The sequence below is a fragment of the Callospermophilus lateralis genome, chromosome X, assembly GCF_048772815.1.
Source record: "Callospermophilus lateralis isolate mCalLat2 chromosome X, mCalLat2.hap1, whole genome shotgun sequence".
NCBI lineage: Eukaryota > Metazoa > Chordata > Mammalia > Rodentia > Sciuridae > Callospermophilus > Callospermophilus lateralis.
In genome coordinates, this window is record NC_135325.1 from 2,498,476 (window position 1) to 2,513,202 (window position 14,727).

The 14,727-nt window shown below is 38.7% G+C and overlaps 1 protein-coding gene across 1 annotated transcript in view; it reads left to right on the forward strand.

Moving 5' to 3' along the window:
* The window catches only part of Frmpd4 (FERM and PDZ domain containing 4), a 195,992-nt gene extending 184,183 nt beyond the window's left edge, over positions 1 to 11,809 (forward strand). Inside the window, exons 14-17 of the mRNA XM_077107497.1 lie at positions 1,344 to 1,482; positions 5,958 to 7,022; positions 7,398 to 8,687; positions 10,485 to 11,809. Of these exons, the coding sequence (XP_076963612.1) occupies positions 1,344 to 1,482; positions 5,958 to 7,022; positions 7,398 to 8,687; positions 10,485 to 11,809 (3,819 nt within the window). The remainder of the gene's footprint in view (positions 1 to 1,343; positions 1,483 to 5,957; positions 7,023 to 7,397; positions 8,688 to 10,484) is intronic.
* The last annotated feature ends 2,918 nt before the right edge of the window (positions 11,810 to 14,727 follow it).

The window sequence follows — 14,727 nt, forward strand, 5'->3', positions numbered from 1 at the left end:
TGAGAGTTTGAGTTCTTCTTTTCCTATTCGTATTACTTTAATTTCTTTCATCTTTCTAAGTGCTCTGGCCACAGTTTCAAGGACTGTGTTTAATAGAAGTGGTGAAAGAGGGCATCCCTGTGTTATTCCAGGTTTTAGAGGGAATGCTTCCAATTTTTCACCATTTAGAATGATGTTGGGCTTGGGTTTAGCATAGATAGCTTTTACAATGTAGAGGTATGTTCCTACTATCCCTAGTTTTTCTAATGTTTTGAACAGGAAAGAGTACTGTATTTTGTCAAATGCTTTCACTGTATCAATTGCTATAATCATATGGTTCTTATCTTTAAATCTATTGATGTGGTGAATTATATTTATTGTTTTCCATATGTTGAGCCAACCTTGCACCTCTGGAATGAACCCCACTTGATCATGGTGCACTATTTTTTAATGTGTTTTTCTATGCAATTAAGCTGGAATTTTATTGAGAATTTTTACATCAATGTTCATCAGGGACATTGATCTGAAATTTTCTTTCTTTGATGTGTCTCTTCCTGGTTTTGATATTAGGATGATACTAGCTTTGTAGAATGAGTTTGGAAGGATTCCTTCCTTTTCTATTTCATAGAATAATTTGAGAAGTATTGGTATTAATTCTTCTTTGTAGATTTATAGAGCTCAGCTGTAAATCTGTCTAGTCCTGGGCTTTTTTTTTTTTTTTTTTTTTTTTTTTTTGGTTTTTAGGCTTTTGATGGTGTCTTCTATTTCCTTGCTTAAAATTGATCTGTTTAAATTGTGTATGTCCTCTTAACTCAGTTTGGGTTGATCATATGCCTCTAGAAATTTGTCAGTGTCTTTGAGGTTTTCTATTTTACTAGAGTATAAATTTTCAAAACAGTTTCTAATTGTCTTCTGTATTTCATTCAGTCTCATCAGAAATTTCCACTTGATTTTTAATCTTCTCTTTAACACTAATTTTCACCATGAACCCCAAACTTAATCTTCTTCTGATTTTCACATTGTAAATTCACTTCTGGTCATGGATGTAACTTATAACTAATATAAATAGTTAAAATGTTAACTATTCGAGAAGAAAATCAATTTGTTTTGTTGTTGCTGTTGTTTTTATTCTAATCTGACCATGAAGAGATCATAAATTTCCAGATTTTTTAAGTGATATATCCTAAATATTTTTCACTAAGGCACTTTGTGTTATCCCTGACTTTTTCTTCCCATTCACATTTCTCCAATGCAATTTTTGCTTAATAACTTCTTCTCTATTTAATGAGTGTAAATGCAGCTGTTGCCACTTGAGGGACGTTATTGAGGAGGATGGCTTTGACCAAAACATCTTTTTTGTACAGCCCATCACACTCCTGATGGAATCCTCAGATGCCATGAACCTGGCCTGCTTGACAGCTGGATACTACAGGCTGCTGGTAGATTCCAGGAGGTCGATATTTAACATGGCCAACAAGAAAAATGCAGGGACCCAGGACACAGGTATATTCTTTCTAAACTAATGAAGCAGTGACTCCTTCACCACCACTGTGGTTTCCAGACCTCACCTAACAATAATAAGAAGATGTTACCTAAAGAGTTAAAATTGATCACATAGAAAAAGTTATGTCCAGACAATACAAAAGCATTCAAATATTGCTAACATTATCTAATTGTTAAAAATGCTGATTCCCTATCACATTTATTATGGCACTTGTAAATTTCAGGTGTGTTGTTACGGCTACATTTGTATTACCTCACTCTTACAGTGGCCAGGACACAGAGAACTAATAATGGAATACCCAACTAATAATTGTGAGTCCCCTGTTCTAGGGGTACTCGTCCCTTAAGATGTCTTAGACCCACCTGCCTGGGATCCTCCTTCCTGTAGTCAAAATTTTCCCAGACTCAGGAAGCTTTTCCAGCAGGAGGAGGTAGGTCCTACCCAGAACTTGGACTCAGGGACTGTAGAAGGAACTTATACTGCTCTGGCAGCCATTTTAGATCCATAATAGGAGCATCAAGATGATACAGATGTGAAATACTTCAATATAACCTCTTGACAGGACACAAAATGAGGACAAGGAAGGCCAAAAATAATAAATTGAGTCTTTCTTTGAGGGTGTTTTTCATTTATTTTAGGACTTTTCTTAAGTATTTGAGCATTTTCCTCTATCTACAATGGATTTTCAATAAATGTGGCTAATGGATACCACTGTTCAAGGCCAAGCCACCAACACATGAAAAAGTTATACATAGGAGTTCTATAAATAGTATTTCTTCTAAAAGAGAAGAAATTCTTAAAAACAAATTTCTGTCACCATTTCTGAGAGAAGGGGGGGAGGAAAACTCTTTCTTCTTTTTAAACTGAGAAGAAAACATGTCTTTATTCCACAAATATATTGTAACATGCAGATTCATAGACATGCACATAGACTCACATATAATTTATTATAATGGCTTGGTAACTTAAAGCACTTGTAGTCATAAAAAATGGGAAGGCAGAGAAAAAGAGAGATGACAGTGAGTTAGAAGGCAATTATGACTTCCAGTCAGATAAATCTAAGGTTTAATCCAACCCCACCTCGGAGTGTGTGTGTTTTCAAATTACTCTAGGTTTGGGTTTTCTCATTTGTATAACTGGTATTGAAAACTTAGTTTGCAAGGTAAGTGTTAGAAAAAATCTATGTACAACACCTAATATGATGCTCACTAGTTCTATTAGTAATTCTATTAGTTGATAGTGAAAAATGGTGTAAAAATTGAGAATGAAAGTTATAGAAATATATAAGGGAGAGGAAGATGGAAGATGGAGCAAAGAAATCCTACAAAGACACACATGACTAAAATAATTAGAGAAAGGGAAAGAACAAAAAGGAGGCAGTAAGTGTACATAGGGTTTGCACACATATTTTTATAACCACACAATTTCATTGAGCAAAGAGATTTAGAGCAATTCAGCAATGACCTGTGAAATTCTGAAGAACAGTTCAGCAACTTAAAATAATCCTTTCACATTGAAAACCCAGCTTTGTTTTTTTTATTTTCTAATCTTAATGTTTATCTTGACACTAAAACCTTTTCACCATGGACTGCTAAATTGTATGGGTATGAGAAAAAGAGCAAACCTCCATTCTAAAAATGGTTACAGCAATAAGGGTCTCACTTCTATCCAATTTATAGACATCTACAATGTAAATGTGTTGTAAAACTGAGAGGCAAACTTAGTTGCAAAAATATTATTACTGGACTGGGTTTGTGGCCCAGTGGTAGAGCACTTGCCTACCATGTGTGAGGCAGTGGGTTCAATTCTCAGCACTACATATAAACAAAGTCCATTGACAACTAAGAAAATATTTTTTTAAAAAATGTATTATCAGTATGGAGGAAAAATGGAGCCTCAGCCTCTCAGTGATTTCTTCTAGGGTGAGGAACATGCTCCAAATATCTTTCTCCACTCTGAGAAAGGGTAGGGTGGATAAGGGAGAGAGAGCACATCCCCAAACAAAACAGGCAGACCTCAGGTGAGCAGCAGTCTGGGACTTAGTACCTATAGTGGCTACAAGCACATCTTCTCTTTAGAAACTGCCACAGACTTCCTGAGATTTGAGAAATATCAGGAGTAAAGTCTGGTAAGATCAGTTCATCCCTGGTCCACTGGAGGCTAAGCCACAGAACAGATCTAAGTTCTCACCCCAGATCCTTCCATGTCTCCACAATCATTCCAGGAAGCCAAATAAGTATACCCTTCTGGAAGGAAGCTAAAATTGAGCATGTATTTTCTTCTCATTACAAACTGAGATAGACCTTAGTTAAGATCTCTAATAAGGAACTGTAAGCCTCCATTTATTTTCCTCCATCTTTAAAATATACCTTTAAGCATTTTCAAAATCCCTGACTCCATACCTTTGTATCTCTGGACTTCAGGGGCCTCTGAATAAATAACATTAACTTGCTTTTAGCTTTCTGGTCTGATCAGTGTTTTTGTTGGTCTAAATCATGAGTTTTATTACAAATAAAATTTTATTAGAATTTAACTACATACATTGTATTACTTTCCTAGGGTCTCTGTAACAAATTATCACAAATCTGGTGGCCAAAACAACATAAATCCCTCTCAGTTTTGGAGGCCAGAAGGGCAAAATCAAGGTGTCAGCATGACTGTACTCACTCCAAAGGAATTAGAGGAGGATCCTTCCTTGCCTTTCCCACTTCTGATGGCTGTCAGCATTCCATGTGACTGCACATTTCCAGCCTTGGCCTCTGTCTTCACATGATCTTCACCTCTTCTTGGTGTGGTCCAAATCTCCTACTACCACAAGGGCACTCACCCTTGGATTTAGTACCCAAACAGATAATTCAGGATGATCTTGCCTCAAAATCCTTGAAATAATCTGCAAAACTCTTTTTCCAAATAAGATCATAGTGTGGACACATTTTGGGGGTGCCACTCACTCAGCTCATACTCCCTCCCGTTTGTTTATGTATCACCTATAGCTACTTTCATGTTAAAACATCAGAGTTTAGTTGTTGCTGTACTGAAACAGTTGGCCTCCAAAAACTAAAATATTTACTCTCTAGCCCTCCATTTATAGAAAATATTGCCAACACCTGGTCTAAACTTAGCTGTTACAAGTATTCCTCAACATCCCACCCCCACAAACACATATGCACACCTGTACACACCCACAGAACCCATCATAACCTAAATTTTCATAGTTGATAAATTATGTTGAACTCCCATGCAGTATATTGATTGTAAGGTAAGATGTAATTGTGGCTAGTATATAATTAAATGTCTTCAAAATTATATCTTTTACTTGCTATTTATGAATATATATATTTAGTAAAATGACTCTGAACAGTGTTCAGCATGAAGTCTATTGTATAATTTGGGGGGGAGCAAAAACTCCTTTAGTAAAACCAATTTTATCTTCTGTATATCTTATACATATGATGACAGTGTCACCCAAACTGGGCCAAGTGGCAATTTGAGGGAACAGATGAAAAAATTGAAGGGTCCTAAATTTTGGTCAAAAGGTTGCTTCTAGAATCTACAAAGCAATAATCACAGAATGGCCCAAATTCCCCATCTTGTTAAATATCAGAGCTAATCTTCACTTAAAAATTCCATATTTAAAGACCCTTGAAGAGCAAACAAAACAATAATATTTAATTAGGGTAATACAATTTTAATTCATGAAACATCAAACAAATCTTCATGGGTCCCATGATAAGAACAAAAATTAAAGTCACTCTAAATATTAACTACACTTAGAAATGGCAGAGAGACGTAAATTACTTGTGAATGAATGCTCCACTTTAAACGTTATATACTCTTTATATACACATATACATATAGCGATTCGTGCTGACATTGTACATGAATATATTACATTCAGTAGGATATAAATAGGCTGAAGGTAGAGGTACAATATTTATTTTAACTTTCTATGAAGTGTGATGGAAGTATGAAGATCCTTGATCTTCTATTAACTCAATGAGAAAAAAGTCCAATATCTTCCACCACAAAGTGAAGACTGTTATATCTCACTTTACAGAGAAAAGAACAATTTATTTTCTAGAATAATAGCCTATTGAAATATTACCTATCAGCTTTGTAAAAGGCACGTTGTATATTTATATTCATATATGTAAATAAGGTCTTCTAATAATAATATAGCACTTATATATAAAGATATAGATATATAACTGATATGTGTGTATGTATGTGTGTGTATATGTGTGTGTGTGTGTGTGTGTGTGTGTGTGTGTATATCAGTTTTGTTAATGGTGATTCTCCTAACCAAGGAATCCTTGCACCTGGAGCTTACATTGGGCAGTACTGTTATTTGGAAAGTAAAATAATTCTATTTATACAGTGATGCTATAAGCCATTAAATTAAGAAACACAGATGAAGTCCTCCCACCAAAAAAATATTACAGTAATGTGTCTTTGCATGATTCTTTCTCTTTAGGAGCTGAAAATAAAGGAAAGCCTAACCTCCTTGGCCCAGATTGGAACTGTATGCCTCAAATGACCACCTTCATTGGCGAAGGGGAACAAGAAGCTCAGATAACATATATAGACTCAAAACAGAAGACAGTTGAGATTACAGACAGCACCATGTGTCCAAAGGACCACCGGCACTTGTATATAGACAACACCTATAATCCAGATGAACTTAACCAGCAGTTGACCCAGCCTGGTGATGCTCCCTGTGAGGCAGACTACAGAAGTCTAGCCCAGAGGTCCCTGATGTCCCTCTCAGGACCAGAAACTTTAAAGAAAGCACAGGAATCTCCGAGAGGAGCTAAAGTGTCCTTTATTTTTGGAGATCTTGCCTTGGATGATGGTATGAGTCCCCCAACTCTTGGCTATGAGAGACTGTTAGATGAGAGTCCAGAAATGCTGGAGAAGCAGAAGAATCTGTATATCAGCAGTGCCAATGACATGAAGAACCTGGATCTCGCTCCAGACACAGAGAGCATCCAGTTTGTGGCAAATTCTGTTTATGCAAACATAGGTGATGTGAAAAATTTCGAGGCCCCTGAGGGGATAGAGGAGCCCCTCTTGCATGACATCTGTTATGCAGAAAACACTGATGATGCAGAGGATGAGGATGAGGTAAGCTGTGAGGAGGACCTTGTGGTGGGCGAGATGAACCAGCCAGCCATCCTCAACATGTCTGGGTCAAGTGATGACATCATTGACCTCACATCCCTGCCTCCTCCGGAAGGCGATGACAATGAGGATGACTTCCTGTTACGTTCCTTGAACATGGCCATTGCTGCACCCCCACCTGGCTTTAGAGACAGTTCTGATGAGGAGGACACTCAGAGCCAGGCAACGTCCTTCCGTGAAGACAAGGAGCAAGGCAGCAGCCTGCAAAATGATGAGATCCCCGTGTCCCTCATAGATGCTGTGCCCACTAGTGCTGAGGGAAAGTGCGAGAAGGGATTGGATAATGCTGTTGTTTCCACGCTGGAAGCTCTAGAAGCTCTATCTGTTTCAGAAGAACAGCAGACCAGTGACAATTCAGGTTCTTTCACCATTGTTACATTTATTCACTGATAACTGTGTCATTCCATTCTTTCGAGCCATTTGTCTTTGGAGTCCTGTTACGTGGTATTCTCCATTTCACGCATTGTCCCATTTCATAAATATGCTGAACTACCATCATGGGTTTTTTTTGTGTGTGTATGTGCTTTCTTTGTTATTTTTAAACCATATGGCACGTCCCCCACCCCTATTTCTGGAACAACTGTGCAATAAATTCAGAGTCCTTACTGAAAGGGAAAAACTTGTTTTTGTTTTTGTTTTTGTTTTGTAAAGAATAATGAGTCCCATTTTCTTACATGTCTCCAAGTGCCTCTGATACATCCATTAATTGCTTCTTGTTTTTTACGGCATGCAGGTGTAGCCATCTTGCGGGCTTATAGTCCTGAGTCCTCATCAGACTCGGGCAATGAAACTAATTCTTCTGAAATGACTGAGAGTTCTGAACTGGCCGCAGCACAAAAGCAGTCAGAGAGCCTCTCCCGCATGTTCTTGACCACTCATGAAGGCTACCACCCCCTCGCAGAAGAGCAGACAGAGTTTCCCACCTCCAAAGCTCCTGCAGGGGCCTTGCCTCCAAAGTCCTCCCACAGCCTGGCTGCTCGCCCAGTGACCGACCTTCCGTCCAAAGTTGTGCCTTCCAAGCAGATACTTCACTCGGACCACATGGAGATGGAGCCTGAAACCATGGAGACCAAGTCGGTCACTGACTATTTTAGTAAACTGCACATGGGGTCGGTGGCATATTCATGCACCAGCAAAAGGAAAAGCAAGCTGGCTGAGGGGGAGGGGAAAGTCCCCACAAGTGGAAACATGCCAGGAAAAAAACAGCAGGGAACCAAAACTACAGAGATGGAAGAGGACGCCAAAGGGAAATTTGGTACTGTGTCTTCGAGGGACAGTCAACACCTCAGCACTTTTAATCTAGAGAGAACTGCCTTTCGCAAGGACAGCCAAAGATGGTATGTGGCCACTGAAGGCGGGGTCACAGAGAAAGGTGGACTGGAAGCAGCAGCTGGGCAAGTCTTTCCCAGAGCTTCTGGTCTTGGGGCAAGGGAGGCCGAAGGGAAAGAGGAAGGGACTCTTGATGGAGAAGTGAATGATGTTTCAGGACTTGGCCAAGGGGACCGCTTCTTAACAGATGTGGCCTGTGTGTCTTCAGCCAAAGACTTAGATAACCCAGAGGATGCTGACTCACCCACCTGTGACCATTCCTCCAAGCTTCCAGAGGCGGAAGAGGGTGTGGCCCGCCTTTGTGATTACCACTTGGCCAAGCGGATGTCATCCCTGCAGAGTGAGGGCCATTTTTCTCTACAGAGCTCTCAAGGCTCTTCAGTGGACACAGGCTGTGGTCCAGGCAGCAGCAGCAGTGCCTGTGCCACTCCTGTGGAGTCGCCCCTCTGCCCCTCCATGGGAAAGCACTTGATTCCAGATGCTTCTGGGAAAGGCGTGAGTTATATTCCTTCAGAGGAGAGAGCCACTGGCCTTCCCAACCATGGAGCCAACTTTAAGGAACTGCACCCACAGGCAGAAGGGATGTGTCCACGGATGACAGTGCCTGCTCTGCACACAGCCATTAATGCCGATCCCTTGTTTGGCACTTTGAGAGATGGATGCCATCGGCTCCCCAAAATTAAGGAAACCACAGGTACAGCAATGATGGATTTAGTGCTTTGCAATACACACCAGGACCATGTAAACCATATTTACAACAAACCTAAAAATACAACATCTGAAATGTTAAATAGCAATCCTTGATCCCCCTGGTAGTGAATAAATTGTTAAGTTTCTAGGTCTGGAACAAGAGTGAAAATGGAATTTGCTCTTTATAATTTGTTCTGCTCTTCCTTTAAGAATTTGATGGAGCACTATTTGTTTTCTAAATTCTAAATGCAGACTTTTAGCAGGGCCCAGTATAACTTTTAGTTACAAGGTAGTATTGATTTGAGTCATACAACAATTTGATTTCCTTCTCAAGATATCTCATTTCCAGTTTTCCCATTTTGTTACTGAGAGACAAAGAAGGATAACAGAGAAGAATATTAGAGAGACTGGAGGGGTTCTGAGAGATCATTTGCCTTCCAGGAAATTTACAGATTCTTTCCTTCTCTGGACAATTCCCCTAAAGGAATATTCTGAAGTATCTGGTATACCACAGTTAGGAAGATTTGGGGGGTATGCATGATGAGTTGCTTTATTTTCCCCCAAATAATAAAATATAGACACAGGTAGAACCAAGAATCTAGCCACATTCTCTACCAACCTTCACTGTTCTACTTTCCACATAGTGAACACATATGCCTCTCATCAATACACATGGCTGGCCATCAGGTAGCAAAAGCAGATGCTCCTTTATACTTTCTTGTTTCAAGTTACATCAGTAGTGTCTTTTCCATATTGGTCAATAGATATATGGGTTAGTTTATATTCCTGTTCTTAAAAACACCTTTTTAAATCTTACAACTTTTCTATTTTTACAAAATCTACCATTGGCCATGCTTACCTGTGTAAACTAACCTGTAAATGATACCTAATTCTCATCACACAACTGCATTTTTTTGGTACTGAGTATTTTTTGGTACTGGGTACAAGGGTCCTTAAATATAGAGCCAGGTCTCCATTCCCCTGCCTTTTAATTTTTAGGCAAGGTCTCACTAAGTTGCTTAGGGCCTCACTAAATTGCTGAAGCTGGCCTTGAACTTGAAACCCCTCCCCCCACCTCAGCCTCCAGAGCTGCTGGGATTACAGACATGCACCACTATGCCCAGTTACCCAACCATATCTTTACCTCTAAATTGATTGAAACACACTCTTTAATCCTTCATGGTTTATGGAGAGTTTTTAACTAAGTTACCTCTTGCTCTTCTTCACATGAGAGCTTTTCTTAAGAAAACCTGAACAACTTTCCCACTGTCTTGACTTTAGACCCCATACCAAGCAAACCTCATACCTCATTCTGTCCTCTTAGAAAGGTTAGATGAATTAATTTGCATTAATGAATTATTTTTAAAAAGGTAACTGATGCCAATTCCAGAAAAACCCAACTCCCTTGAAATGAAACTTAAATATTTTGTTTCAATAATCTAGAAACAAAATGTATATTTTCTAAGTATGTTTCTAAACTTCAATAGGTAATTATTGGAAGCAAGGGAGTTCATGAAATACCATTCTCTCCTGGAAAATGTTTGTGATTGTTAGACAATTTCCAATGAACTAGTAGTTCCAGAAATAACAGATTCCAAGTATTTTTTGCTCTTCATTGAAATGGAAATCAGTTATGAGTTATCAGGAGTTAGTCTTTGGAAAACAGGATGGCCCTAACATATGGCAGATCTTCTATAATGCATCCTTGGGAAATGACAGACATTGTGTAGAGATGTTGGGAAAATGGCTACCCAGGAGATGCTTAATGAATCTCTCTGTTTTTCTACTACCCCTAGTGTAGCTTTGACAGAGCCTGGGAAGGAGAGACGAGGAGGCATGCCTTCAGCTTGGTCTCAACATCCTGAAGTTGATCCCATCCTGCTACCATCAAACATTCACTCGGAATCAAAGGTGCCAATTCCAAATCAAGACCCTAATGATTTCTCCCAAGCAAATCAGGCATATGGAGAGTCTGTGAGCTGGCGGCCACCAGATCTGAGAGGGGGGAGCCTCAGGACACCCCCCAGCCAGAGGGCTCTCAGGCATAGCAGCAGTATCCTCTCAGGATCCATAGCATTGGAGACCTTCCGAGAGAGAACCAAGGGTGCAGTCAGCTTGAAGTATCCAGGTATCACAGAAGCACAGGAGGCCGGTTCAGAAAGGCGAGCAGAACTCCCTCTGGGGAAGAAGCTCACCAAGAGTTTTTCCCAAAGCTCAATGCACTTTAGCCCCGAGGGGAAGTTTCACAAAAGGTCCCCAGTGGTTCACAAAGACTCAAAGCAGTATAGGACATTACCCTTGCGGAAGATGGAGGGCAGCAGTTGGAGATGCCGAGGACCTTTCAGCTACTGTTTCCTTAACCGAGGGCAGGATGAAGATGGTGATGAAGAAGAAGAGGAGGGAGAGGCCACCCTTCGGGTCTCTTGCCTCTATCCACCCCAGATGACTCACGCCATGCCAGAACCAACCAGTCCATCCCTGGCTGTTGGGATTTGGAAGAAAGGAGGGGAGCTAACCAGAGGGTCAGTGCTGAAAGTCTGGTCAGAAGACCTGAATGGCCCAGATGACTTGGACTTCAGCAATCTGGCTTTTGATGCCCGGATTGCAAGAATAAGTGCACTAAAGGAGAGCACATACACAATGCCTGACGGGTTCCTTGCAGCCCAAAATGATGCCAATGAGCTGCTTTGCCTTGTCAGGGCAACTAAGGGGAAGAGAGAGGAGTCACGCCCTGAAACATATGACCTTACACTTTCTCAGTACAAGCAACTGTTATCCATCGAGTCCAGACAGTTGGGAAGTGCCTGTAGGAAAATGGCGATGGCCGAGAAAAGTCCAGAGGAGATGCTTCTAGCTATGACTTCCAGCTTTCAAGTGCTCTGTTGCCTAACAGAAGCTTGCATGCGATTAGTTAAAGTCGTGAACTCAGAAACACAGCGGCAGGAAATTGTAGCAAAGATCGATGAAGTGGTCATAAACTACATATGTCTCCTGAAAGCTGCAGAAGCAGCCACTGGAAAGACCACTGGGGATCCTAATATTGGACTCTCAACACGACATTCAACCACCATGGCCGCTCTAGTAAGCACACTAACACGTTCTCTCAAGATGCTTTTAAATAAATAAATAAATAAATAAATAAATATGAAAGTCACATCATAATCTACCTTTGCAAAGCCATACATGAACTTTTATTTACTTTATGTGTACGATGAACAGATGTCTCCTTTCTTCTCTCTGTATATTTTGTTATTTTATATAAAATAGGAGATAAAAGTTACATTGATGAAATGTTGAAACGTCCCTATCAAATGTATTCTGTTTATATTATACATATATATATACACATGTAAAAGAAATATACGAGAAAGTGATGACATTTGGCTATTTTTCATATAGCCAAAACTCCAGGTATATGATGTGAAATTTTAAATTCTACCATGTTAGAACAAAACAAGAATCCTATCCCCTCTCCTTCCAAGCAGATACTTGGAGACCATATCATTCATATTTAGAAGTAAAAACCAAAAGCAAAAATAGAAAAGAAATCACAGTGTATATAAACAGTACTTATGTTTTAAAATTATGATTTTTAAGCATTGGAAATAGCGAAAAGACATTTAAAATTCGAGAAGCTATTATAAATTACTATAGAATATATATAATAAATTAATTTTTTGCTCATAGTGTTTGGTTATTGGATGCTTTCTTCCAACAATCCCACATATTTAATTTTAGTTTATGCTATTTGGGCTGCAGATGGGGGGGTGGATTCTGCTGTGTCAACACAAATGCTCTTCACAGTGCTTCTAGAATTAAAAAAAAAAAAAATCCCATATAGAAGAACAGAGAAAATGATGGGCATGTTCCTAGGTAGAATTATGGATTATCTAATTGCACAAAATGAATGGAATCAATAATGCCAAAATTGAATACTGTAGTGAATAACAAGTTCTGCTTTGACTAAATGTCAAAATACATAAACCAAAGACTATCTTCCCCTCACCCTGATTCATCCATGAAGCTCAAAATTTTATTTAGAGTCACAGGTCATTTGGTAAAGTATTTGCAAAATTACAAAAAAAAATGGTCATGAAAAGTAAGCACAGACTCAGTAATGTAAACCAGACCACACAGTAGCGCCTATGAGTGAGACACATTTCAGCTCTCAGCAGGGCTGTGCACAGCACCTCCTCTACAGGGGTCAAGATTGCCAATCAGCCTAATACCAGGACAGAATTTCAAATCTGGAATGCTCCAGAAAACCAAGGAGAGACGGCTACTCTAATAGTAAAAGCCATGATTAAATAAATAATAAAGTATTTATTAAGTACGTACTTACTCTGGTATTTGTCTAACATGCACAAGGCCCTGGGTTCAATCCCTAGCACCAAAAAAAAAAAAAAAGAAAAAAAATATTTAATCTGGATTGGCTGATAGAAATAAGAAATCTGAAAGCAAACAAAACTGCAGAAGTGATAAATTTGACCATTTCAGGTGAAACCAATGGAATTCAAAGATGTTTGCAGAACTATCATCTCTCTAAAAATATATCTGTAGGTCAAAACAAATGGATACAAACTCTGCAATTCATAAATTAAAATTGATTTTGTACATATGTATTTCCTGGGTCTCTCAGTGTTCAAACTATACACACTCTTATTTATGTAAGTGGCTCCTTGGAATATGACAGAATACCCAGTACAAATATTTCCATTTTGTAGCCTACTGGGGAGGAGTCATAACACAATCCATGATTGCTATCTCTCTCTCTACTGAGCCATTCCACAGAGACTCAACAACAAAAGCCACACCACATGTTTATAGATGGCAGAAAATGAAAGGAATTTAGGCCTGTGTTATTATAAATAATGTTTAATTCAATAATAAAACATTATTTCATTATAATTATAAATATTGGTGTTTTGATATTGAGAGATATTAGTGGTGTTTACTGTGGAAAATCCTAGTAAATATTCTGTGTACTAAAATACTAACATTAATAGGATGTGTGTTCTATGTCAGACAATGTGCTATACATTATCATATATATTATCTCATGTAATCTTCAAAACAATCTTATGGTTTGGACACTATCATTAATTCTTTCTGGTTTAGTAGTTAAGCATATGGGTTTTGAGATCAAAAACATCTTTATTTAAATTTTGGTTCTGCCATTTTCTAGCCCTTTCATCTTTGGAAAGCTATTTTTTTCTAAGTCTCAATTTCCTCTTAGTAATATGGAAATCAGTAATAAGATCTATTTCCATAGGGTTGTCACAGTTTTAAGTAAAATTATGTATGTAAAGTTCTTACCACAATATCTGGCAGAGAATAAGTACTCAATGTTAGATATTATAATCAGCATAATTATTGTGTTAAATATATTGCCCAAGATAATATGTGGGGGAATGTTTGTTTTATATGCATATTGTATCCTGTGTGCAGAACACATTATGTGAATTGAATATATATAAAAGAAGTGTACAAGGAAATGATGACCCTTGTTCAAATCGCATTTGTAGTTAGAACAACTTCCTAGTCAATTCCAGTTCTTTGAGAAGCCTCAGGGAAATAGCTCTGGGTCTTTCTAATCAATCTCCCATTACCTATGGCTGCTCCAGTAAGTTTCTGTTTCTTATAAACAAATTCTTTATGACTTGGAAAACCTCAAGGGCCCCCCACTCCTTCATTGAGCATGGGGCTCCTAACTGGGGTCCAGGTCCACTAGAGTATAGGAAGAACATATTAGAACGAATATTTGTGTTTATTTTTATCTAGCTTTTTTATGTTTATGTATGTTTTATAATGGCATAATAGTACAGTGGTACATGTACAAAATTTTAAATAAATAAATGAATGAATAAAAAACTAAGCATATGCCTGGTGCATGCATGCAAAAATATTGTCGCAGGTAGGATCGCATTCACTAAGGTTTGGAGAACACCAAACAGGAGAACAAAACCTCCTTGCACTGGAGTTCTTTGCATTTAGTCCCCAGCCTATTTTCAAGTGTGTCACCTACCATTTTTATTAATCTCTCA